Source organism: Lycorma delicatula, chromosome 2, assembly GCF_047948215.1.
Source record: "Lycorma delicatula isolate Av1 chromosome 2, ASM4794821v1, whole genome shotgun sequence".
NCBI classification, from domain to species: Eukaryota; Metazoa; Arthropoda; class Insecta; order Hemiptera; family Fulgoridae; genus Lycorma; species Lycorma delicatula.
In genome coordinates this window covers 91,118,599-91,146,530 of record NC_134456.1, presented here as the reverse complement: position 1 = coordinate 91,146,530, position 27,932 = coordinate 91,118,599, and the positions used below count along the sequence as shown (strand labels likewise).

At 29.5% G+C, this 27,932-nt stretch overlaps 1 protein-coding gene and 1 long non-coding RNA gene across 4 annotated transcripts in view; one reads left to right on the top strand and one right to left on the bottom strand.

Annotated features, from left to right (window-relative positions):
* LOC142318996 (thiamine transporter 1-like) overlaps positions 1-27,932 on the bottom strand; it is a 47,628-nt gene that overhangs the window by 6,526 nt on the left and 13,170 nt on the right. For 2 of the 3 annotated variants that reach the window (XM_075355774.1, XM_075355775.1), the window contains exons 3-6: positions 21,786-21,956; positions 17,815-18,028; positions 8,730-8,864; positions 2,402-2,532 (exon numbers count right to left, since the gene is read on the bottom strand). In XM_075355774.1, coding sequence (XP_075211889.1) covers positions 2,402-2,532; positions 8,730-8,864; positions 17,815-18,028; positions 21,786-21,956 — 651 coding nt within the window. The remainder of the gene's footprint in view (positions 1-2,401; positions 2,533-8,729; positions 8,865-17,814; positions 18,029-21,785; positions 21,957-27,932) is intronic. The other variant, XM_075355776.1, reaches the window with a different exon arrangement.
* LOC142318997 (uncharacterized) lies at positions 8-27,932 on the top strand. Its single transcript, XR_012755091.1, has 4 exons — positions 8-820; positions 2,058-2,158; positions 8,550-8,690; positions 25,655-27,932. It is a non-coding gene; the product is annotated as an uncharacterized LOC142318997 (long non-coding RNA).

Here is a 27,932-nt window from a genome sequence, read left to right as displayed (position 1 = left end):
CGAAAGACGGGCAGCGTCAGTTCATGTCGCTTACGTAACGTCTAAAGACTGTCATTGTCCGTCCACAACTGTAACCAATTTTCTTCACATTTCTGTCAACAGCATGCGGTCTCTGTGCCTTATTATAAACTTGCACGACCAATTCGAATCATTGTAAATTTTTCTATCGATTTTCACATCGAAAATCAACGGCGTGATTTCGATTGCTATTTCCGAACTCGTTTGTATTGTTTACATTATGACGTCTCGAAGTGTAGTTTTGTTAGATCCAAGGAGTTTAGCGATTGTGTAGAAAACATTCTAAATGAAAGTTGTAGTGAAGAAAGTGATGTTTCAGATAATGAAAATAATCAAAGTACCGATAGTTGGAGTGAATTGTGACGTTGAATATAAAGTTGACGATTCTAACCTTACGACTTGGGAAGTGGGTAACTGCTCATAATGTGGTAAAAAACATTGCATTTTCATGTAATTCTGGCATTAATCAGATAATATCCCAACAATAACTGAAAATTCAATCGAGTTAGATGTTTTTGTATAAATTTTTGGATCTTGCAAAGCGTTCAGTTACTAGAACCCAATCTTGGAGGCCGCTCATCAACATCCGGTGATAACCCATTTTGTCCCCAGGCAAAACATTGGGGTCACTTTATTAAAAAACTACCATCCACAAGCAAGGCATTACCATTAAGAAGGTGTAAAGTGTATAGTGCTGAAGTTAGAAGGAGTGAAACAGTGTACTTGCACAAAAAATGTCAAGTATCTTTGCACCTGGAAACTTGTTTTGAAGAGTACCATACAAAATTAAATTACTAAAACTGTAAATATACTTTGTAAATAATGTAAATGAAGTTATTTGTAAACAAGTTTAAGTGCTACAAATTATTGTTAACTTATATTTTCAATATTCATGTTGATAGTCTATAATGTTATAATGTGTAGTTACTAGAAAGCAAAACAAACCCAGTCCTGTGAGCCGGGAAAGTTTTAATTAAACTTAGATGAGAATGGGTTAATTTAAAGCAAGTCAAGAGCATTTTTTTCTAATTTATTTTTGCTCTGACAACCATTATCTTCATTAAAAGAATGTTAAAGCGGTACTGAAAACACAACTTAGCAAAAGCACCTTAATAAAGAAACTAGCATGTTTTACTTTTGGCTACGTAAGGAACTGGTTTATTGTTTACTTCCGCTGTAAGAATTTCCTATAGTGCTTATATTTCTTACCTTAGTCCAGGTTAACATTTTAAAAATGTTTCAGTACAGCCCATTAATTTGAAATTGAGTGTAATTAATGGTACATTTTTGACCAGGATGAAAAACATAGTTAGTTATAAGCCCATATCTGCACCATTCTTAAAATAAGTAAGTTAGCATAATTTCGCTATGATTTCTACAATAAAGATTCCAGTATAATGATACTAAAGTTTAACAAGAGTGATGTTTTATAATACTATTGTACAATTAAAAGTACAAAAAAAATTTTTAACATTTTTGTGAACATTCACATCCATAACATTACTGGCGTATAAAAAATCATCTTTTAAAGTGAGTTGCACATATCTTCTTCAAAGGAACTATCAACAATGCAAATGAGATAGGTTATCGCATGTAATCTAAATGTTGAATTTGAATGTAAACTTGAATTTATTCATTCAAGTTCCTACAGCGTGTAACTTGTTTATTTATTTTTGTATATAATTATTATTAATGATTATACTACAATCTTCCTATTTCATTTCAAAATTTGGGCATATAACAAATTCTCATGGTGATATTTGAACTTCTTTTAACTGTCTGAGACAGTACAATTGAAATCATGAAGGATATAACAATACATTTACTTCTCAGTTTGAATAATACAGTAAATTTCAGAAGTGATAAATGAATTACTTTAAACAATAATTATTTTTAAGTTTCCATCTGATATTTTTATAATATTGTTCGCTGTTTGTAGATTTTTTGTTCATATTTCAAAATCAAATAAATTCTTTATTTATTAAAATTATTTTTTTCCCATTGTTTTTGTTATTTATTAACCATTTATTACTTTACAGAGATTTCTGCATCATCAGAATGTTGCTTTATGAAACTTAGACATTTATGTTAACCATTTCAACCATCGATATAAAATGAACAATTTTACTGTTATTAATTTGTAAGTACATAATGAAATTATTGTTTTCTTTTTACCACGATTTGAATGTATATCTTTAAATATAAATTTGACTAATTTAAATTAAATTTATTATTTCCTTAAGTAAATCAAGTTCAAATATTACCCTATTTATTTGTTGTACCGTATTTTGTTTACTTCCCCCCTGGTGTTAATAAGAGTATTTTCTAAACATAGACTTAATGAAAATAAAATATGTCTAAATAAACATTTTATTCATGATACCTGTTGATATCCACATGTTGCAAGTGCCCACCACAAAGACCACTTAATAACATAAGGGTTTGTGTATGCGTGTTTGAAGTCGCTCCATAATCGAAACAATGCAGCCTTATATTTTCCATGTTGCTTTTTTTCTTTATCAAAAAACAAAAATAATTAATAGCATACTTTTATTTATTAAAAATATTCAATATTACTTGATGTAAAAATATCTAAAATTAATTGATCAACTTACAAATTTAAAAAAAGAAATTTAGTATTATTGAAATTAGAATAGTATTGACAACTTTAATTAAATAGTAAAATTGTTACAATGCAACACAGCTTATAATAATATACAGATTTAATATAATTATGCATTCAGTTTAATTGTAAAATCTGACACACTTGTAATTAAGTAAATCAATAAGTATGTCTAACCTAATAAAAAATGTTCTAACAAACCTAGCTGAGAAAAATCCAGCTAAATGCTCTTACAGCTATATATTGGGTGTGTATATATATATATATAATATACATTTTGGGTATATTTTACCCAAACAGTATTTGACTGTTGTAGTATGTATTTTTCTAGTTTAACCTCCACGACCATCATTAGATATTGCTTCAGAGGATGAGATGAACGATTTGTAGCATTTGTGAAAATGCCATGCCTGACCTAGAGGTCCTGGGTTCAAATCCCAGTCAGGCATGGCATTTTCACACATGCTACAAATCGTTCATATCCTCCTCTGAAGCAATATCTAATGGTGGTCCCGGAGGTTAAACAAAACAAAAAAAAACAGTATTTTACTAGAGAAGAAATTAATTCTTAAATAAATTAAATAATAGATTTGTAACTACAACAAAATAAAATAACAATCAAAATATCATGAAAAATCATGAAGTGTAATCTAAAACATGGTAATATTAATAAGTAATATATCATATAATATTATCATGACAAACATGATAACATGTATTGTTTACACAATTAATTAACATTTATGGCAACACACCTCAAACTTAGATTTTTGTGATGAAATAATCATTTTGGCAACAGTCTACATTACATGACCATTGTTAGCAGATTTAAAGGTTGTAACTGTTTTTTTAATAAAGCATAGCAGTAAGTGATAACCAAAATTCTCAGCTGTCAATTCCATTCAAATTAGAATATTACTGTACCTCATAATTCACAAAGCAGTGGAAGAATTATTTCACATGCATGCTTATATTAAATACCGTTTTGTTGTTGACCCAGCTGAAAAATTCTGTGAAAGAAATGAAAATGCTTCTAAAAATAATATAATTATGTATATTATCTCTAATTCCCATTCCTGGTTATTGGGTGAGTATTGGGTCAATTTCATCGTCTCTTCTGCTATTCCATCATTGCTCGTCCTACAGAAACTCTTGAACCCCTTCCTTTCATTCATATCCCTTGCATTTTTTTCATGGATCTTAAATTTTCTATTCTCCTCATATGTACAAATCATTTCAGTTTACTTTTCTTAATTTGATACTCAGATCCTACCCCTTCTTGTTTAACCCACTACTGGTCTCAAAACTTCATATCCCATTTGTATCCTACTTCAGCCTTCTATATTTCTACCACATTTATTATTATACATATATGATACATTGTGCACTTGAATATCAGTGATAGACTAAAAATAAATTTTTTTATTGTTTCTTTAGGTATGATACAATTTCTTGAATTGCTTTTTTGTGTACATTACAGATCTGTAAATACAATTTTTATATCATCTTTAGTTTTAAATAAATTACGCTTCAAAAAAAATTAAGGGAAAATAGTTAAAAATCTATCATTTTGCATGGCCATACCTGTGTTAGAATGATTTCGCTGATGCTTTTCCTTTATAAATAGCCTTAGGCACATCCTGAATTAATGTCCCAACAGTAATTGGCTAGCATGTTAGTATTCAATTTCTCTTTACAGCTGCTTTCCATCACCAAAATGTCTTGGTGGAAACGTTCACCGTGTTTGTCACTTACGTCTCCAAGGTTGTTGGGTAAACATCCAGATGTGAGTGGAGGAAATGTATTTTCAAAGACATATTACATCCCATAGCTCTGTATGAAGTAAGAAGTTGATTAACAATATCGTGGTAATTGTCGAATTTTTGTTTGCCAAGAAAAGTTTTGCAAATGTCTTTAAATGAAGCCTAAGCTGCACTTTCTACATTATTTAACATTGAGTTTAAATACATAACTTTGACCAAACTCTCTTTTTTGAGGACCAACAAATATTGCTTCTTTAATTTTTCCTTCTCTTACATTTGGAAATTTCTGCCTGATGTACAAAAATCCTTCTTCATTGATTTCACAAAATTTTTCATTAGTCCTAGCTTGATATGGAGAGGGTAAAAATATTTTTTTGGGTTCAACTAAGGGCTCATGAATAATATTTTTCCCATTTGGAGTTAAGTTGTCTCATTTCTTCCACCCTTTGGCAGCATAATGTTTATCCCTGGCTCGGTTGTCCCATTTGCAAAGAAAACACAGTACTTAGTATAGCCTAACCGCATGCCTAACAAATTAGCTATAACTTTCAAATCACCACATATGTTCCAGCTATGTTTTTATAATTTATTTTTTCAAGAATATCTTTCATCACATCGTATATCTCTCTCAAATTAATGTCATAAGCAATTGGAATCAAAGGATATTTGTTACTGATGTGTAGTAGAACCACTTTTAAACTATACTTGAATGAATCTATGAAAAGTGCCAATCCTCAGGTTTATGAACTTGTCCTAAGTGCAACATAAGCTCTTCAATATTTATGCAGTAAACTAAATTATATTCATCAATAAAGTATTGAGAAAGTTTTCTTTGTTGGCTTCGAAAGCCTGAAATTTTTGTATTTTTTTGAAGTAAATTCCAACCTTGCAGTCTCGATTCTAACATTTCAGCTTGATTTTTGATAAATTTAAATCCCTAACCAAGTCATTTAATTCACCTTGTGATATAAGATGTGACTTATTGAAAGATAATCCAAAATCAAAATCATTGTTGTCTTCTTCAGTACTGCCTGATTCTTCATCACTACTTTCAAAACATACATTCACAGGTGGCTCAGGAGCTGGAATAACTTCACTGTGAGGTACAGGCCTGATTGCAGATTGCAATGAAGGATATTTTACAGTAAGTTTAGATTTTTTAGAAATTCCAGACACTAGTTAAACAAAAAAACAATCAATTACTTGATCCTTTGGCTCATGCCAAACCATAGGTACCCCAAATGGCAAAGCCTTCCGTGTACCTTTCAGCCATCCTCTTAAATATACAGAACAATTTGTGCATACTATTTGAGGAGCCCATGTCTTATCCTGATCACCAATTTTACACTGAAAGTACAAATGATTTGCTTTTTTAATTAAAGGTGTAATATTTTTTCTATTTGATTTTACAGACTCATTACATACATAACAATAGGCATCCACATCAATTACACAATTTTGAGGCATTATGACACTGCTCTGTTAACAAACTTAAGACAGCAATAAGACTGAACAAAATTAATTCATTCCTAATTCCAGTGCGTAATACAAACAACACAGCTGTGTTTTCAGCTACATGTTTTAACCTGCACCAACATGATTAATCTTGTCCATGAAGGCTCACTCTTCAGTATTAGATATGATGTCATAATACGTGACTATGATATGATTTAATTTTTTTTCTAGTATTGTTTATTTATAACTTACAAATTATGTTAACAAAGTTAAACAATAAAAAATGAGCTAACAAAATACAATATAGAAGCTTGAAATACTAACTATATGTTGAAAAATGAAAAAAAAACCTTTAATTAAAATTAAAATTTTTTTTAAAAATTGTAGGTGATAGAAAGATTCTGAGTTCATATTTGTTTTCAGCATTAAAAATCACATATCACATGTTAGAAAACAAAAATTATGTTTATCAGTGTATTCTTTGCTTCAATAGAATATGTTTATACCATAATAAATGCTTTATGCTTTTGAAAATCTCTTCTCCTATGCTATTTATGGATTTCATGACTTATACTTCCATCTGTTCCAGCGATTGCAAAAGAGGTACCTTAAGTGAGTTATTTTACCTCCTTTAAACCTGCATCTTCAAAATTTCCATGATTTAACATATTTGAAACTCAACATCATCACCTCACATTTTGTCTCGCATCACATGAAATTACGTTGCTTAATTCCATGTATTCAATTGATGTTGTAAACTTTTTGTGTTTTCAACTCAAATCATTCCATTAGCAAAACTCATTGAATTCACTCTACACTGAACATTATTTGCTTTCTCATTTCTTGTTATAAATTCTACTACTTATTACTGTACACCCGTAATTGATGGGCTCATTTTGATGGGAAGACCAATTTAATATAAAACCTGAAAATTTTGAGTGAAAACAAATGAAATGAATTCATATCCTTATTTTAAAATTCTGTTGTAGGTTTCAATGAAAATTTGTATCAGGAAATAGAATATATTGTATTCTCTCATAATTCTTCTTGCTATTTATTGTGATACCTTTACACATTCTCAACAAATCGACTGAGTTTTTATGCAAGCAATATCAAAAAAGCACTTATTGTTTGATTTTCCATCTAGTGCTGTTGCTGTGAAGTAGACATTATGCAATTAACTTTCACCAGTCTTGTGTACTATTGTTTATACCAGTGTACTCATTGTAACAATTAAATTAGATGTAGTTAACTATTACCTATTAGTAGTTTCCCTTATATATAGTTATATATTTTCACATTATAAACAAATGACTACTCATTGAAAATATTTAAAAAAAAATTTTTTTTAAATGAATCGTGTATGAACTGCTGCTTCAATAATTAATAAATTACATACTTAATATAAACTCACGACATGTATCTTAATATAATATGTAATTGCTTTGTTATAGAGTTGTGAATCGGAATAAAACAATTTTGGAATTTCCATACCTATTTACAAAGTATCTTATTTAAGTAATATACTTATATGTAGGGAATTTCATTCCCTACATAGGTTTACTGAAAATGGCTTAACAATATGGAAACTACTCATTTTATAGGTGACTACCAAGGGGAATTGAACTTTTATCATTTTTCAAAATGATTAAAATAAGTTGATATCTCTCAGCACAATCTGTAGTCATAGATAATACACTGTACTACAATGTAACAATGTACAGGTGCTGAAAACACTTTCATCTAATAGTCATAAACATGTTAAACATATACAAGACTGGCTATGCGCAAAGAAATATTCTTTTAAATGAGTCAAAATTAATTATTCAAATGAATACAGTTAGGAGAGAGCCATTTGAAGGATTACAAATTTGATGTAATATCAGAAGCTACAAACACATTGCTACAACTGTCGCACTGTCACCATGACTTAAACCCCGTAAAATTAGTATAGGCAGTGTGAAAATTGGATTGATGCTCATAACATATCATTTAAAACAGAAGTTCTTAAAAGGTTATCTGTAGAAAAATTTCTTTGATAACAATAACTGAGTAGAAGAAAATGTGTGCTCTTGTTAAAATTATTGAGGACCAATAAAGAAAAATAGATAGGTCAACGAAATAATAGATTAATTTCTAATTAATTTAAGTAGTGAAACTGAAAGATTATCAAAATGGTACACAATATCAGATGATAGACTTTTAACATTATTGCAACATGCTATTATATGCTATTATAATAATATGCTATTAATTTCTAATTAATTAATTTATTTTTAATTTCTAATTAATTTAAGTAGTGAAACTGAAAGATTATCAAAATGGTACACAATATCAGATGATAGACTTTTAACATTATTGCAACATGCTATTATATGCTATTATAATAATATGCTATTATAATAATTTAGAATAATTCTAAAATACATTACATTAATTAATTAAGTATTATTAATTAATTCAGATGTAAATTAATTAAACTGATTTTGTCAGTTTAATTATTACTTTATTACTAGAATTTTATTTTTTATGACTATTGAATTTATTTTCCTGTTTTCAGTACTTGACTATACATTTTTATAATATAATAAAGTATATAAAATACAGAACAATAATAATAATATTACATTTTAAGTATTTTATATGTCAGATGTATAACTGATACATAGTATTCTCTCCTATTGTTTCAGTATGTACTCGTACTTTCAACACAGGCTGTGCATACCAAAATACAAGCATTGTATCAGCACTACAACTGTACCATCATATTTATCTGATAATTTTTTTTTATTTATCAGATATATTTTCAGATCAAAATTTTAAGTATTATAGTAAGTCTTCTTATTGTAACTTAATGTAATATATCTTACCATTTACATTTTCAATTTTAATACTGCCATCAGTTGATATGTCATTGCATTGTACATTTTCTGAATCTCTGTGGAAATACAAACTATGCTTCATTGAAGGTAAAGAAATTGCCCATATCAGTGCAGCTAACATTCCTGAAAATATTTGTTTTATTTTATAAAAGATAGATATTTAATTTGATATTCGCCACACAACATGATATTACATTCTATACAGTAGATCTGAAAAATTACCGAAGTAAATTTCTGTAGTCATTCAAGTAGCGCCATCTCTCGGACAACCAAGGATCTATGTAGTCCGATGTCTGACGAGTGGTTACAAATTTTCATCACGTTTCGTCACTTCACTCTCGAGTTATATTCGGCCGCTAGGTTGTGTTCATGTGACCTTGTGCAAACTCGCGACATGGAACAGAGCAATAAAATTTTGTTTTCGACTTCAAAAATCTTTCGTTGAAATTTATTCTATGATACAACAAACATTCGGTGTTGAAGCCGCATCAGGTACTACAACATATATGTGATGGAAACGATTTAAAGACGATAGAGGGTCGTTGGATGACGACGAACTAAGCGGGGGGCCATCAACACAGCTGTTCACGACGAAAAGGTTGCGAAAGTGCAACCTCATCTTACCCTTCGGGCCATAGCAGAAGAGATGCGAAGAACAGTGGTACATACAATTCTAACAGAAAAAATGAACCGCCGAAAGGTGTGCTTTCGTTTCGTTCTACACCTCTTGACCAAAGAACAAAAACAGGTGCGTGTTTCTTGCGCTCAAGACTTGTTGAAACTGCCGATAGCGACCCGAATTTTTTGCAGACAATTGTAACTGGGGATGAAAGCTGGTGCTTCATTTATGATTCGCAAACGAAGCGTTGAATGTGGATCACAAAGACCGGCGAAAGTCAAGCGGCAAAGATCAGTAGAAAAAACGATGTTGATTGCATTCTTCTACCCAAAAGGCCTGATTTATCATGAATTTGTCCTAGCTGGTCAAACCGTGAATTCTAAATTCTATTTGGAAGTAATGAAACGCCTGATGCGTCGAATCCGGGCAGTTGGACTCTCTTGCACTATAATGCCCCGGCACACATGGCAATAACACGTTATTACGCCGCAAATCAAATCACCGTCTTATCCCATCCGCCCAATTCACCCGACTTGGTCCCAGCAGAATAGTTTTTGTTCTCTAAACTCAAGTTGAAGATGAAAGGCCGCTTTTTCGACGATATTCCGGCCATCCAAAGGGCATGTATTGAGCAATTGAAGGCGATCCCATAAAATTATTTCTTATGAGCATTTGATGGGCTCTACCGGCTTTGCAATGAGTGCATAACTAAAGAAGGGTTCTATGTAGAGTGCTGAGATTAGTAAATTCGTTTCTCTTTAAATATGTATTTTTATTTAATGTAGTTTGGGAATTTTTCAGACATAACTGTGTGTATTTTATTTGTACATGACATGTTAATAATTTAACAATTAGATGTCTAATTTAAATAGGACTTCTGCCATAATAAATTACTAATTACTAGATAATTGTACTAATTTGTTTAAAAAAAAAACTTGAATACAAGAATGTACAGAAATTTCATTCAGTGATGAAATTGATTATAAAAATATAAATAATCCTCATATATATATATATATATATATATATATATATATGAGGATTATTTATATATATAAATAAATATTGCAATCATGTTTTGCTATTTACAACTGAATCATCAGTATTCTGCGTCTTAAAATCACATAAAAAAAGATCAGTTTCTCATCTTTAACATAATACCAACAATTTCAATTAATACAATTTGAAATTATATATATATATCAACAAACATTATTTGTAGATGAATAATTGCTTTACAGGCTAGCTAAGAGGTAGGAGAAGGGAAATACACACATAGGCGTGTGAGTATTATCAATCATATAATTGCCTTGTTGGAAAATAAATAATTCATATTTGTATGTACTATACTGTTTGTATATATTTTCTCCCCCTATTAAAGCAATACAAAAAATTATTGGACAGGTGGTATAAAGCTTTTAGGAAATTAAACTACTATTTCTGCTTCTTCCATAATAAAATTGTAATTATAATTTTAGTTGTAGACAAGCTTTTTTAAATGAGATCTACACTTGAAAGAAGTATAGTATTTGTAAATAAAGTAGTAAATAAAATTCATCTATAATTGTTATTTCCCGAATATAATAGAAATTGATTAAAAACTCATGCAACTGTGATGATCTTTGGTGTTACTTCTGAAATAATGGAAATGAAGTCGTGAATCTTTGTTTTCAATTCATCAAGTATGTTAAGAATTATTTGAATAAACGTTTTTGTTTTCAAAAACCCCCGCAGGGAAAAGTCTGAAAAAGAAAGGTTTAGAAATCAAGAGGCTGTAAATTGTGTTAAATAAGTCAGTTTACAAACTTAAAAAGTTGTGTTTGCTTATGGGTTATTTTTCTATTTTGTTGTGTCCAGTATCATTTCTCATCAGGCTACCAAAGATGGAAAGTTGATCCTCAACAAGTCTCCAATAAATTTTCATTTAAGTAATTAGATACCCAAAATAATATCACCAATATATCCTGTTTCCAGGAAATAAGATTTGAATGACAGATGATGGATTTGTTTAGCATTTTAGTAACTGGAAAAATACAAGAAAAGGATTTTTTGACATTTTGTAAATGAATAAGACATTAAATAAGCCTCAACAATAAACCATAACAGGATTTTACAAAATACACCTGTGTTGTTACAGACTATTGTGACTTCCTAACAGATAAGAGAGACATTTACATTTTGTAACCCTGTAAATAACATTGCTTCACTTACAGACAAAGTTTTTCTGTCAACAAGATTAATTGAAGTTTATTTAGAATTTTTTTAAATATGAATATTGTATTGACTCACTCTTTTCATCGCCTGTAATTACATAGCATTATTCTTTTTATCACCAACCAAAAGAAGTTGTAAATGTAACATTTCTTACTATATCAAAGTTTTGATGAAGACCACATGTACTTGAAATAGTTTGATGAAATTTAAAGAATCTTGTTTGGTGGTCACAAAAATAATTTCTATAATTTCGTATAAAATTGTTTGTTTAACTTCATGAGGAAAAACCACCAAATTACTGAAATTCTATGAGCCAAGGGATTTTTAATAAAATGCAGTAAAGTAAAAATGTATATATAAAAAAGTATTTCTTACATATAGATAAGTAGAAAAAGATTTCATTTAAAAATTGTTTTATATGTATATAACAGTTATGGACATGTTAATACTTTTTTGAAGATAGAAGTTTTACTTCCATTATAGTTTCATGTACTAAGTAAAAAACAATTATTTTTTATATAAACAAAACTGTTTGTACTTATTACACACACACAACACACACATATATATATATATATATATATGGGAGTGGAAAAAAAGTTTCTTCATATTCTCCCATTAGATGAGTTTAGGATTGTATAGCTCTGATAATATTAATTAAATCCTGCAACATTTGCATGCATTTGAAGGTTGACATTTCACTGAGTAGATTTAGAAATGCTATGATTATATTAGTTTATTAACTTAAAAGTTATTACATCCTGAAATTAAATAAAAAATCAGGTAAATATTATTACAAAAAGGGAAGAATGTGACTCGAGCTGCTAAAAAAATTGTGATGTTTATGGACATGATCAGTACATGTGTTAGCACAAAGTGGTTCAGTCTGGGAATTTTGATGTCAATGATCCATCACACTCTGGTCAGCAATGACAAAAAACTCTGTTAAATCTTATATACGAGGTGTGTGAGAAAAGTAATGAGATTGGTAACACTGTGAGCGATCTGGCAACGCTGTGTCTACCGGTCTGTGCTAGACCGATTTGTTCATCCCTTCCACATGCTCAGTACGAGTTTCAACTCCGTTCAGCCAACACATTATTTTTGACAGCGCCATCATTGAAGTTGTGTGTTATGAATATGGAGCAACGGTGTGCAATCAAGTTTTGTGTTAAAGTTGGAGAATCCACGAGTGTGACCTTTGAAAAGTTGAAACAGGCCTATGGGGAACATTGCTTATCAAGAGCGCAAGTTTTCCGCTGGCACAAATCATTTATGGAAGGCCGAAAACATGTTGAAGATCAACCTTGCTCAGGGAGACCTTCAACTTCAAAATCTGACGAAAACATTGAGCGTGTTAAGGATTCTTGTGAGATCAGACCGTCGTTTAACAATAAAGATGATGAGTGAACAGTTAAATTTAAACACTTTCACCGTACATCAAATTTGGACATGCAAAAGGTTTGTGCCAAATCGTTGCTGAAAAACGTCACAATGGAACAGAAGGACAATCGAAAAAATGTGTGCGTTGATCTTCTTGAAAGGATTGACAGACAATGAGCAAGAATTCTTCAATCGTGTGATCACAGGTGACGAATCATGGATATTTGAGTACAATCCTGAAACAAAGCAGCAAAGGGAAGAGTGGCACACTCCGTCATCTCCTCGACCGAAAAAATTTCGAATGAGCAAATCAAAGATCAAAGTCATGCTCATTTGCTTTTTTTGAGAGTAGGGGTATCGTACATAAAGAATTTGTTCCTCCAGGACAAACTATCAACCAAGTATTTTACAAAGGTGTCCTTGAAAGGCTCAGGAAAAGAGTGATTCGCGTGAGACCAGACATCGCAGACAAGTGGATGCTTCATCATGACAATGCCTCGTGTCACAGCCATTTCTATCGGGGAATTTTTGACCTCAAAATGCATTCCTACGGTTCCTCAACCCCCCTATTCACCTGATTTGAGTCCTTGTGACTTTTCCTTTTCCCGAAATTGAAACGAGTCTTAAAAGGACGTCATTTTGGAACTCTGGAGAACATTAAAAAGATTGTGACCGACCAGTTAAAAGCCCTACCAGTTGAAACGTTCCAGTGCTATCAGGAGTGGGAACAATGACTACGCCGGTGTATAGCTACCGAAGGGAACTACTTTCAAGGGGATAATATTGTTGTTTGAAAAAAATAAAAACTTTGGTAAGTAAAAAGTCAGTCTCATTACTTTTCTCACACACCTTATATATATATATACACACAATTACACAATGTGTGTGTAATTTGAAAGCAATTGTTCCCTATGAGCTGCTGCCGCCTGGTCAAACTCAAGTTTAACTATCACTGTCAATGTAAATTGGACGATTACACCAATCAAGATAAAGCGACCAGAATTTATCAATAGGAAAGTTGTCGACCCCACACATCTTTGGTGACCAGTCGTAAATTGAGAACTTTGCATGGAAGTTTAGATGTATCTACCATACAGTCCTGAACTTGTACTATTAGACTACCACTTGTTTTGTCTCTACAGAATCCTTTTAATGATGTAAAGTTGTCTTCAGAAGAGGTCTGTAAAAAATTAGTTACCATGGTTTTTCATCCAAAAAACACAGAACTTCCACAATGAAAGGGTAATGATTTTACCTCAGAGATTACGAAAATTGTTCAATCAAAATTGCACACATTTGACTTAACATATTTATTTGAAATACTTATCTTGAAAGTAAAATGATATGAAGTAAGGTCAGTATGGCAGTGATAAATCACGTAAAATCTACCAATTTTCATACATACTCAAAATTAAATAGCTTGCCAGTAACTTCTATCTGGATGGTAACTGAATGCTATTGGTAATTTTTTTTAAATAACCTTAGAAATTATTGCTAAAGTTAAAAACATAAGAATTAAACAGAAAATAGATTAAATAATAATTTTATTATTTATATCACTAGTGTGTTTTAGTAACTGTAATGATACTTAACATTTTTTTTTTTTTTTTTTTGTCTTCAGTCATTTGACTGGTTTGATGCAGCTCTCCAAGATTCCCTATCTAGTGCTAGTCGTTTCATTTCAGTATACCCTCTACATCCTACATCCCCAACAATTTGTTTTACATACTCCAAACGTGGCCTGCCTACACAATTTTTCCCTTCTACCTGTCCTTCCAATATTAAAGCGACTATTCCAGGATGCCTTAGTATGTGACCTATAAGTCTGTCTCTTCTTTTAACTATATTTTTCCAAATGCTACTTTCTTCATCTATTTGCCGCAATACCTCTTCATTTGTCACTTTATCCACCCATCTGATTTTTAACATTCTCCTATAGCACCACATTTCAAAAGCTTCTAATCTTTTCTTCTCAGATACTCCGATTGTCCAAGTTTCACTTCCATATAAAGCGACACTCCAAACATACACTTTCAAAAATCTTTTCCTGACATTTAAATTCATTTTTTATGTAAACAAATTATATTTCTTACTGAAGGCTCGATTAGCTTGTGCTATTCGGCATTTTATATTGCTCCTGCTTCGTCCATCTTTAGTAATTCTACTTCCCAAATAACAAAATTCTTCTACCTCCATAATCTTTTCTCCTCCTATTTTCACATTCAGTGGTCCATCTTTGTTATTTCTACTACATTTCATTACTTTTGTTTTGTTCTTGTTTATTTTCATGCGATAGTTTTTGCGTAGGACTTCATCTATGCCGTTCATTGTTTCTTCTAAATCCTTTTTACTCTCGGCTAGAATCACTATATCATCAGCAAATCGTAGCATCTTTATCTTTTCACCTTGTACTGTTACTCCGAATCTAAATTGTTCTTTAACATCATTAACTGCTAGTTCCATGTAAAGATTAAAAAGTAACGGCGATAGGGAACATCCTTGTCGGACTCCCTTTCTTATTAGGGCTTCTTTCTTTTGTTCTTCAATTGTTATTGTTGCTGTTTGGTTCCTGTACATGTAACATGTAATTGTTCTTCTATCTCTGTGTTTGAACCCTAATTTTTTTTAAATGCTGAACATTTTATTCCAGTCTACGTTATCGAAAGCCTTTTCTAGGTCTATAAACGCCAAGTATGTTGGTTTGTTTTTCTTTAATCTTCCTTCTACTATTAATCTGAGGCCTAAAATTGCTTCCCTTGTCCCTCTACTTTTCCTGAAACCAAATTGGTCTTCTCCTAACACTTCTTCCACTCTCCTCTCAATTCTTCTGTATAGAATTCTAGTTAAGATTTTTGATGCATGACTAGTTAAACTAATTGTTCTGTATTCTTCACATTTATCTGCCCCTGCTTTCTTTGGTATCATAACTATAACACTTTTTTTGAAGTCTGATGGAAATTCCCCATTTTCATAAATATTACACACCAGTTTGTATAATCTATCAATCGCTTGCTCACCTGCACTGCGCAGTAATTCTACAGATATTCCGTCTATTCCAGGAGCCTTTCTGCCATTTAAATCTTTTAATGCTCTCTTAAATTCAGATCTCAGTATTGTTCCTCCCATTTCATCCTCCTCAACTTCCTCTTCTTCCTCTATAACACCATTTTCTAATTCATTTCCTCCGTATAACTCTTCAATATATTCCACCCATCTATCGACTTTACCTTTCGTATTATATATTGGTGTACCATCTTTGTTTAACACATTATTAGATTTTAATTTATGTACCCCAAAATTTTCCTTAACTTTCCTGTATGCTCCGTCTATTTTACCAATGTTCATTTCTCTTTCCACTTCTGAACACTTTTCTTTAATCCACTCTTCTTTCGCCAGTTTGCACTTCCTGTTTATAGCATTTCTTAATTGCCGATAGTTCCTTTTACTTTCTTCATCACTAGCATTCTTATATTTTCTACGTTCATCCATCAGCTGCAATATATCGTCTGAAACCCAAGGTTTTCTACCAGTTCTCTTTATTCCGCCTAAGTTTGCTTCTGCTGATTTAAGAATTTCCTTTTTAACATTCTCCCATTCTTCTTCTACATTTTCTACCTTATCTTTTTTACTCAGATCTCTTGCGATGTCCTCCTCAAAAATCTTCTTTACCTCCTCTTCCTCAAGCTTCTCTAAATTCCACCGATTCATCTGACACCTTTTCTTCAGGTTTTTAAACCCCAATCTACATTTCATTATCACCAAATTACGGTCGCTATCAATGTCTGCTCCAGGGTAAGTTTTGCAGTCAACGAGTTGATTTCTAAATCTTTGCTTAACCATGATATAATCTATCTGATACCTTGCAGTATCGCCTGGCTTTTTCCAAGTGTATATTCTTCTATTATGATTTTTAAATTGGGTGTTGGCAATTACTAAATTATACTTCGTGCAAAACTCTATAAGTCGGTCCCCTCTTTCATTCCTTTTGCCCAGCCCGTATTCACCCACTATATTTCCTTCCTTGCCTTCTCCAATGCTTGCATTCCAATCTCCAACTATTATTAAATTTTCATCTCCTTTTACGTGTTTAATTGCTTCATCAATCTCTTCGTATACACACTCTACCTCATCATCATCATGGGCGCTTGTAGGCATATAGACGTTAACAATCGTTGTCGGTTTAGGTTTTGATTTTATCCTTATTACAATGATTCTATCGCTATGCGTTTTGACTTAACATTAGCAACATTTAATATTTCATTAAGTTACTGCTCTACCAACTGGAATGAATGCCCACTTGGAGACTTAGTATTCTGAGCATAGTATGCCACAGCAAACAGTCTAAATGAAGTTTATTGTGATTAATACCATGTACTGATTCAATCAATCATCTTGCAACTATAAAAGAGAATATTTCCTCAATCTGGTTAGAGGATCTTTGACAAACGGACCCAACTCAAAGGAAAATGAAGAAGAAGAGGTGAAAGATATTTAATGCATGGAAGCCCAATTGCTTTACCAAGCTGACTAACCTGGCTAGACCTTCAACTCTGATGGCAAGACAAGACCGGTCTTTTTAGAACCAATTCAAAGTTAAAATTCCTTGACTGGCCCAGTCATCATAGTTGTCAACTTCTCAGAGCTAACCTTTTATGGTTAATCACTGCCAATCACCCTGGTAGCCAACTTACTAAACAGGCTTTTCGAGATGATCGGTATTCAAGGTACTCTTGTTATTCTCTTGTAATATTTTATTCAAATTCAATCATTTTGTCACAGTAATATAAGAATATGATTGTATTTAATATAATTATAATTTCTAATAAAGTGAATATAATTATTCCAATGAATACATACCTATAAATGTTAAATGGTTTAATTCTGCAATATCCATAATATTTAACAATAAAAGTGTCTGTCCTGTCAATCCAGACATAAAACGACCAGTTAAAGCTGCAGCACGCATATGACTAGTAACTGCTTGGTAATGTTGTTTATCCACTTTCACATAGATGTATGTATAATATGCAACTTCACAAGCAGTCATTGTTCCATAGAAAATCTCCATCACCTTAACATTATTGCCACCTGTTGGGTAATTTCTTCTTTATTGTAGACTACACTTATATACTTAGTTATCTTATTAATATGCGAGTACAAATATGAACACTTACAACTGCTTATAATTATCACTATAAGGTAATGTATTGATAAGTATATTGGTGAATTATAATATATACTCATTAGTGGCTGAATCTGAATCAAAGTTTTTATTGATATAAATCTTAGAGTTGTTTGTTTTTATCCCTATAAATAGTATAGGATTAAGGCAATATTAATCATGCTATAGTGATGTTAATGAAATTTGCAATAGGTCAACTCATTTTGAAATATTATCATCTTAAGAAATTTATCAAATATAATATTGTTTAAACGTAATTTACGATGTATTTGGCACTGTTGGTATTAATATAATTGTATAAATTAAATTTCCATGTATAAATTAAATTTCCACTTACCGTCAATTAAAAAAGAGTAAATCCTAGTACTTTCAGAGCTGTTACTCCATCTTCAGGGAATTTCTAAAACATGTTAATTTAAATTTAAATTGATAATCGTTTTTAAATTAAACTGTTATGTTCATAATACTCAGTTGTCAAGAATAAAATTGATTTGTACGTCAATAAGACAGTAACGTCATGTGTGTAAGATGTTTGAATAATAGTCGCAAACATCTTACAAACATGACTTTATTATCTTATTGACATACAAATTAATTTCATTTTTGACGACCAATTATTATGAACATAACACTTAATTTAAAAACGATTATCAATTTGAATTTAAATTAACATCTTTTAGAAAATCCCTGAAGATGGAGTAATAGCTCGAAAGTACTAGGATTTATACTTTTAAAATTTTTGGTAAGTGGAAATTTAATTTATACAAATATAATATTGTAATATTTATTACCTAACTAGAATTTTTATGCACAGTTACTTTAACAACTTTGACAATAAATAAAATTATAATTTTCTGAATATTCAGTCTTATTACTTCATCAAATGAAGTAAAAATATAAGAACATATCAGTTGAATTATTATCCTTTAAATTTTATCGGATATTAATTCAGTACCAAAGTTTTTATGGCCAAACCTTTAGGCATGTTGAATAATATTATTTATTTGTTTATTCTCACTAGTAAATGCAATGTATGGATATTATTTTGTTGTGGAATATAGGTGAATAAAAAACTTCATTAGCCTACACCGTGGTTATGAAGGTGATAGGAGGAAGTTTTCCTACTACATCAAAGATTTAAGGTCGCATTCCTATTATGATATATAAAATTTGTAATAGTTAAATTGCAATATAGTCACTAATAGACCTTAGTAGTTGATGCAACTTAAAAATAATAAATTAAAAAGTTATTAGTTTAGAAATATATATATATTTTTTTTAAATTTGTATTTAGAAATTTTATTAAAAAAGAAAAATTTCACTGAATAATTTATTGTTATTAAATATAATAACATAAAACATAATAGAATGTTCTTCTCAACATTTGTCTTATTTGACACTGTATTATCAACCTGGCAGAAAAAATATGTAATTAGATATTTTGCTTGAAATTTTCCAATCAATCTTACAATATTCAAAACCTTTGGACATTTAAGTGCTTAAGCGATAATTAAGTGCTTAACAGATGAATTTTACTTTCACATAAGTATTGTATTTTTCTAATCGCAGATTTCTCAGAACCATATTTTTACAAATAAATGACCCGTTTTCTCAGTAACCAATAATGATATTGAGTTGAAATTTTTATCAGGTGTTCATGGCTGTAAATTATACAGATACTCAAGGGATTATCAGTTTGTTTTAAAGGAATTAAATTTTTTTTTTCTTTTTTAATGACCAAAAAATATTGTTTAATATAACAATTTTCTCTAACATAAAAATTGATGAATCAAAAAAACATTAAAAGTTGTAAAAAGGAACAAATTAAGTAGAAAAACTTTTTTTAAGTTGATAAGTTAAAAAGGTGACTGAGAAAATGGATGAAATGTTAACATAGGGAAGGATAGGCATTTCCCCCTTAAAGCTTTTCTTGTTAAAAATTTACTTTTATTTGTTATTTCTTGAGAATACTTTGTTTTTTAGAGAATGAATGGGAAAAACAAAATTTTCCTAAAAAACTGTAATTAAATAGTTATTTTTGTTCTTCTGATACCTTCTCTTTAAAAACAATTGAAAAATTAACAATTAGCAAAAGTTAATTAAAGTGGGTTTTTTGTGACTGAGGGTGATGCCTTTCAAGTATGGGGTTTCATCTTGGGAATATTTAGAGCGTACCTGTTTCATCGCCTTGAGAACCAGTGATGAAACAAGATTAGATTGTCATCAAATTGCAAAAACATCACCTGCTGTATTACATCTCAAAAAATTCTACAAATAGCCAATTCACATTTGTAATATTCAGTTAACTTGATCAGTTCCTTAAATAACATAAATTTTATTTAAACTCCTAAACTCTGTAGATAATTTTATCAAAGACTATTCTAGAAATAAGTAAGTTCAAATCAAAATTTGAAATGGTTAGGCTACAATTGTTTTTACTGATTACTGAGCTTCTTCAGATTATTGTTAATGATTGAAGCGTAGAATGGTTTTTGCCATGCACATTTATTATACGCACAGTACATGTTTTGAAACTCTAAAAATCAAAATTGTATAGTTTGAATGTCAGTTTTCTTATTCATTTTAAAGTTTTACTATTCACATGTAAATGATTACATGAAACATAGCAAGTGTTAGGCAACAGCAAAGAATTTAATTAGGAATTAGTGGACTGATTGATTTGTTTTTGTAATTGAAAGTAATGATTGGAAATTCTATTGATGCCCTTTCTAAATTTATTCTTACTTTTTCTGCTTTATGGCAATGAATTTGAGGTCAAGTTATGGGCCAAGCGTTCTATCTATAACCAAATTACTTAGTTTAACACTGCAAGAAAGAAGTTTTAAAAAAGAAAGACAACTACCACTATAATCATAGGCTACATAATATAGAAGTAGTTGGAGTATGGTTGAAATTGTATCCTACAATAGGTATTCCCCATCAGGATTATTGATAGATAAGTAGCAAATTGTTCCAACATTCTGGTGGACTTGAGCTCCATAGGTATGCCAATACCTAAGGAACTCATTGCACAATTGTTACTTTTAAGATTATCCTTTGTATTACCATTTATGGTATGAAATGACATAGTAACTGGAAGTTTCAAAGGAATTTATCTAAGAAAAAGAAAGTTACTTTTTCATGATAGAATTAAATTGACTTATAATTAAAAAAAAAAAACATGTAACTGTGATAAAAACATGTCATTTAACTGTGATAGAAACCATCACTTTCCCCTAAAATTATCATTCTTTTCAGAAATGCATTTAAATAAATTTTGAATTTCTGTTTTTATTGGAGTGGTTTAATTAAAAACAATAAGAATTTTTTTATTATAATAAAATATAAAAATTGAATGACTATAGTCATTAAATTATTATACTTTACTTCTAGAAACAATAGTTTTTATTAAGACATACTTAATGTATACATACATCAACATCATATAAATTTCATATAGTATGAAAATTTATTACTCCAGATTGTAAATACAAAATAAATACGTTACATATGTTTTATTCAATAACAAAACTTCTTTATTGATTGAATATATTTTATGATTCCTAGTAACTAGCAAAAATGAATATATTTTATTACTAATGACTAGCAAATAAAATCATAGAAAAAAAATTTAATTGATATTTACTTGTATTGCTCGTAGACTACGGCACCAGATAAGAATAGCCTGAGATATTACACCACATAGTGCATTAACAGCTATTACTGGCTTGTATTTCAACCAATCTGTCAGCAGGAATACAATAATCAAATCAAATAGGGATACATAAGTTGCAATTGGATATAACTGTTGGTTTACCTAAATTAAAAAAATATATATATAATTTTTGAGTAATATAGCATCCTGTTTTTTAATGTTAAAATTATGAAAAATTGATTAATAAAATTAGTTTATTCTTTTGATTAATGTAAAGGAGTTCTTTTATGCACACCTTTTAAAAATTATCTTCATAAATAAGTTGTATAAATTTTGTACATTTTAATTATGCCCCATTTTTTAAAATAATGTCTAGTGGCTGCAGTTACATTATATTGATTTTTAGGTATATTTTTTTAAATTTATATCTTTTGAGAATTCACTCTATTTTTAAAAGAAGTGTACAATTGCTTCCTAACAATCAGGTTATTCAGAGAGCACCAGTTATCATAAAAGATAAAGTCATCCATAGATGTATCCATATCCATATCTATAGATACTAATGTTCCATAGAAATAAGAACATAACAAATTATACTAAAAAAATCTTAATAAAAAACCAATATTCTACTTACATAAGTTACAAAAATTTAATAAAAAGTTACAAAATTTAATAAAAATCAACATACACTTAAAAAAATTTCTTTAAAAAATAATGTAATACATTTAAAAATAATTGTAAATTATTGTTTTATCTTTATGCTCAGAATAATTTTAAAAATTACTACACTAATTTGCTTCCATTTTGCATTAATATAATGAAAATAACCTCAGAAATATCATTACAAACATGGAACATGGAAAAATGAAGAAACATCTGTTTTGTTTGCATTAAAAATTTATTGGCTTCTACTGTAATATTTTTGGCTCTGTTATGTAAGATATATATAACTCATATAAAATTATTTCTTTCATTAGTTTTTGATTAAAAAGGAATGCATTACTAATGAAATTGTAACAATATGCTGAGAATCTTGGTGAAATGTAACAATGTAATTTGCCTGATAACTTCCGTAATTATTTGAAAATTTACAAACTAATCTAATTTATACTAAAGTAATTCAGAAGGTTAAAAAGGTTATCTTATAATAATTTAATATTTAATTAAAAAATAAAATCTAAAACTGTATGGTAGTTATCAAAAGATAAACCAGATTTATAAATAAAACAGGTCAGATAACTTCCCCTAAAGTTCAAAAAGATTCAATTTCTGTTATCACATCTCCTAATCATGAAGCAAAGGAATTTAATAAATTATTTCCCATTATTTTACACAAGAGCATTGAACCACTTCAGACAAAGCCTTTCATCATCACTAGTTTTGTCGATAAATTGTATTTTTTTAAAATTAATATTCTGTAAGTTAATAATTGAATTTTAAATATATACAGTAAACATTTAGCGGGTATTGATTAAATTCTTGCCAGTATTTTAAGTAGCATCAGCCATTATCGACACTATTACAAATTTAATTAACCAATCTTTTATAGGCCAATCTTTTTATTGTCTGTATTATGAAAAATAGGCTTTTAATATTTCTTGAAATGCATATCATACTGATAAACTTTTAGCAAAATATTAACTCGTGAAATAACCACTCGGCAGTTTTTGGAAATATTTTAAATACCTTAGATAACAAAAAGATTTATTTTAAGTTTTTTGCAATCTCAGTAAACCGTTCAGTTCCACAAGTGGATTACTAATGAAAAGCTCAGTATCCATGGTGTCAGAGGAACTGCTTACAGCTGGTTGGTTAAATTGTACTTTACCAACCTTTAATAGTAATTGTAATATTACCAAAAAATCTGATGATGACATCACATGACTTCCTTGTACGCTTATTAAATTACTTATATACATTTTTTCTTTTAAATGAAGTGTACGTAGAATTTATTTTATTAATAACTTCTGATATTTTTTCATATTAATTTTTTTTATTGTTATTATTGAATTATTATTTGTTGTAAAATTTTTTACAGAGTTTAATAATTATTAATAAATCAATATAGTTAAATTTAAAAAAAAAAGACGAAGTTGGATTTAAACCAATGTGCCTCCCCTTGCAAGATCCAAATATTTTATTAATTAAAATTTTATTTGGCTATAACTCTGGAACTCTGGAAGTGGTACTTACCACTTGTGATATATCGTTGAAAAGCTTTTAATGAGGGCTTATTACTGCAGTTAAGAAAAACTATTTTTCAACACTTTTGGTCCAGTCGACTGCAATCAAAAGGAAGGTGCACAACTACATGTTACAACAGTCCTAAATGCAAAATTTCAACATCCTATGGGTAATCATTTTTGAGTTATGCGAGATACATACATATGTATGTATAGACGTCATGCCAAAACTAGTCAAAATGGATTCAGGGATGGTCAAAATAGATATTTCCATTGAAATCTGAAAACCAAAATTTTTCATGATCACAATACTTCCTTTACCTCTTACAAGGAAGTAAAAACTAAGTATTTTTTATAATGATACAATTTGTAACGGATATCTCACTTATGTGATTTACTTAAAAAATTTGTTAATGGAAAAATCATGAATTATTACAAGTATTAGAGAATTATTGACTAAAATGATTTCATTGTAGTGCAATAACATCAGTGATAACAATAATAATAATGTAAACCATAATTCATGTATAATCTAACCTTTGTTTTGACCGTAAAATAAAGCAGATCTTAAACATTAATGAATGTAACAATATAAACAATTTAAGAATACCGTCTTAATGCATTTTTGGACTTGTGCTTCTCTTTATATCTTTGATATTTTCATAGCTACACTACAGTTTTCTTCACTCATGTTGATGATGACACACCTTTGACAAAAAGGATGACACCTCTGATATTCCACTCAATGCAGATAGAGGAACTGCTTTAATTTCAAAAAAAAATTCTAGATGTATAATTAAAAGTAAACTATTTCTTTTTTTTAATTCGTAAAATGTTTTTAAGAGTTATCACATTCTGTTATGCTGATAATTGAAGATTTATTAATGATCAAAATGCATTGTATTTATTCTAAATCATCTAATATCACATTAGAAATTCCTGACTGACAGATATTCTAAATTTATACCCATTAACTCATAACTCAAAAAACCCAATAAGAGCTGTTCACTAAATTAATATATATATATATATTTTTTTTTTTAACCACCCAGTTGTGTCTCTTCAAATATTATACACCCAGATCACTATCTCAAGTAACATATTTATTTTCTGAGGGATACTACCTCCATATTAAGGAGCTTTCTCCCAGTGGCAATAACTTTTTACTTACCGGGTCTTTTGTATATCAGAAACACTTACTTTTTTCTTTTATAAATTAACCCTGCCAGATTGTAGTTCTATAAGTTGTTCCTTCATATCACAACTATAAAAGTATAGGCTTTCTTTTAATATTTTTAACACCAAGACTTTATTTATAGTGAATTGTTCTCTGATAAATTTAGGAAAAAGGTTCCAAGACATACACATATATATGTTTGTTTATTGAAAATAATATTAATAAATGAACCACATGTACAGACAATTAAACAGAATTCAACCACTGAGTGGCAGGTTTTGATCCTTGGACCAAATTCAGGTTTAAATTTTTAATAATTATTATTTATAAATGTAAATTAAGTTTGTGATTTGATTGCCAACTGAATAATAATTTACTTAAGATGACTTGTTGAGATCAGTTTGCTGTCAATGAAATTAGTAAGAATATAATAATTAATATTTATTTATTATAAATAAAGTTGTTCATAAAAAGATAATATTAATAGTTATTTTTTTTAGGTCAGACAAGAACAGCGATTGAATAAGTTCTTTGAACAAGTTTCATCTTTTATGTGATATGTGGAATATGTGAGGAACATATGAAAATACTCAGGTTAGTTTTTCAGGTTCAGATGGGTTTTAGTTTTATAAACAGGATTTTTAAAGAGTATAAGAAATTTTCACTGCATTGACTGTATGATATGATTACAATTCCTTACTGCTATATGTATTCGAGTCATGAGAAATAGAACAGCACAATAAGATTTGTTAAAATTGAAATGAAAGTTGTAAGATCTTTTGGAAGGTGTACCTTAAGATCACATCCACAATAGTAAGATCAGAAATGAACTGGAAAGAAAAGGAACTATTTTTAAGAGACTATTTTTTCACTGTATACAAGTACAGTGAATGTGGGTACATCATATCGAGAGAATGCAAAATTAGAGGGCTCACTTAGAACTATGTATTATCAATCAGTTATAGAAGAATTTTGGGGAGGTTTACAAAAATACTCCTTGAAGAAGCTGGAATAAACATAGTTTCTAAACTGTAACCAGTTAATGAAGAAGATGAATTTATATTTGTAAATTTTAATTAAAAAATCAAGCAGTGATGTGAGAATCAAAAGTAAAGTTTGCTGATTATTGTATTACAATAGTATTATATGCCTAATAATTTCAAAACATTATACTTGAATAAAAAAACTGTATATATATATATATATATAAGCATAATTTTTAACCAAATTTTTTTGCTAAATTAATAAATATTAAGAATAATGAACCAACACAACGTAAAGAACAAATGGTTTATGAATGTCTATAATTGAGTTTGAAATAAGGCCTCCTAATAGCAGTTAACTCCTCTATTCAATTTATTTCTGCCCGGCATGCTGTAAAAGCATGATTGATCATATTTAAATTAATTTTTTTAGTGAGTGAAAAGAATGCCATGCCTGATTATAGTTCAACCCAGAACCTTCTAATGAAAAGCGGAGTTGCTATCACTCCAACTTAGAGATTAGCTAATGAAAAATAAATCAGAGAATTTTTATTTATTTACCTTAAAATTAATGGTAAATTAAATTTTTACCAATTATTTTAATTAAACTTTCATTATAAACTTATTGTCATTTATTAATTGAAATGTTTATGAAATGTCTATTTTATGAAACCAGACCATAGAAATATTTTTATCTAACTCTCAATACAGTATTTCAGTGTTGGGAAAGGGCCTTAGGTTTTTGTTTTCATTCTTAGTAAATGGCTCATTTAAAAAAACTACCCAACAATTTACTGAAATTATTTTTCTTTTATATTTTTTTAGAGCTAATGTTATTCTAGCAACAGTACTAATGAAAAAGGTAATAAAACTTTGGATTCTCAGCATCTAAATTTAAGGTGTAAAAATAGATTCTATCACTGCCTTCTGAATATTTTCATTTTATTTTTTACTTATTTTATTTTTGTAATATCTTCAAGTAATTATATTATAACTTTGAAGGTACATATAATTATCAGATATATTTTACAATTATTTCATGTATTGTTATTTTTAAATATTATTATTGACTTTAATCGTGTATTTCCTTATTTTTGTAATGTTCTTGTCTAGATTTTACACACTGAAATATAGAAATACTGGAATGGCACTGCCTATGTCGAACGTGAGCGGAAAACGAACATGAGACAGATAGATTTAGAGGTGTAGTTTTCATTGTCGCACAGTGCAGCGCATGCGCATTGTACCTAACGTACCGTCCCTTCAGAAAGTGATTCCATAAAACTTAATTGTAGTTAATATAAGTGATAAAATCTCATAATTCTATTTAATTAATAGAAAAATTTCAATGCTTATGAATATTAAATAAATGTTGAGTTAATCATTGTATCATATAAATGTTTTTATAAAAACTTTCTACAATAAGTTGAATTATGAAAGATAACTTGTGATGTGTGATGAGAGAGATCGTAACAAACTTTTTGAACGGACTGTAGACAAAGAGAGATATACCTCTAAATCAGCTATCTTTGTTGGCACGGATTTCTAACGCTAGTGCCCATTCCAGTATTTCTATATTTCAGTGGTTTTACTGGGTGTTTTTTGATCCATCCAGCCAAATGTTGGGGCAGATTTCTTTTTTTTATTTATGCAGGGGCATATTTACTCATTCCTGAACACCTACAAAATGAATTATGTACTGATCATAAAATATTTCATCTATTTATTTATAATAAAGTAACAAAAGACATAATTATTAATTCAGAAATGTAATTTATTTATTTATTATTATTTA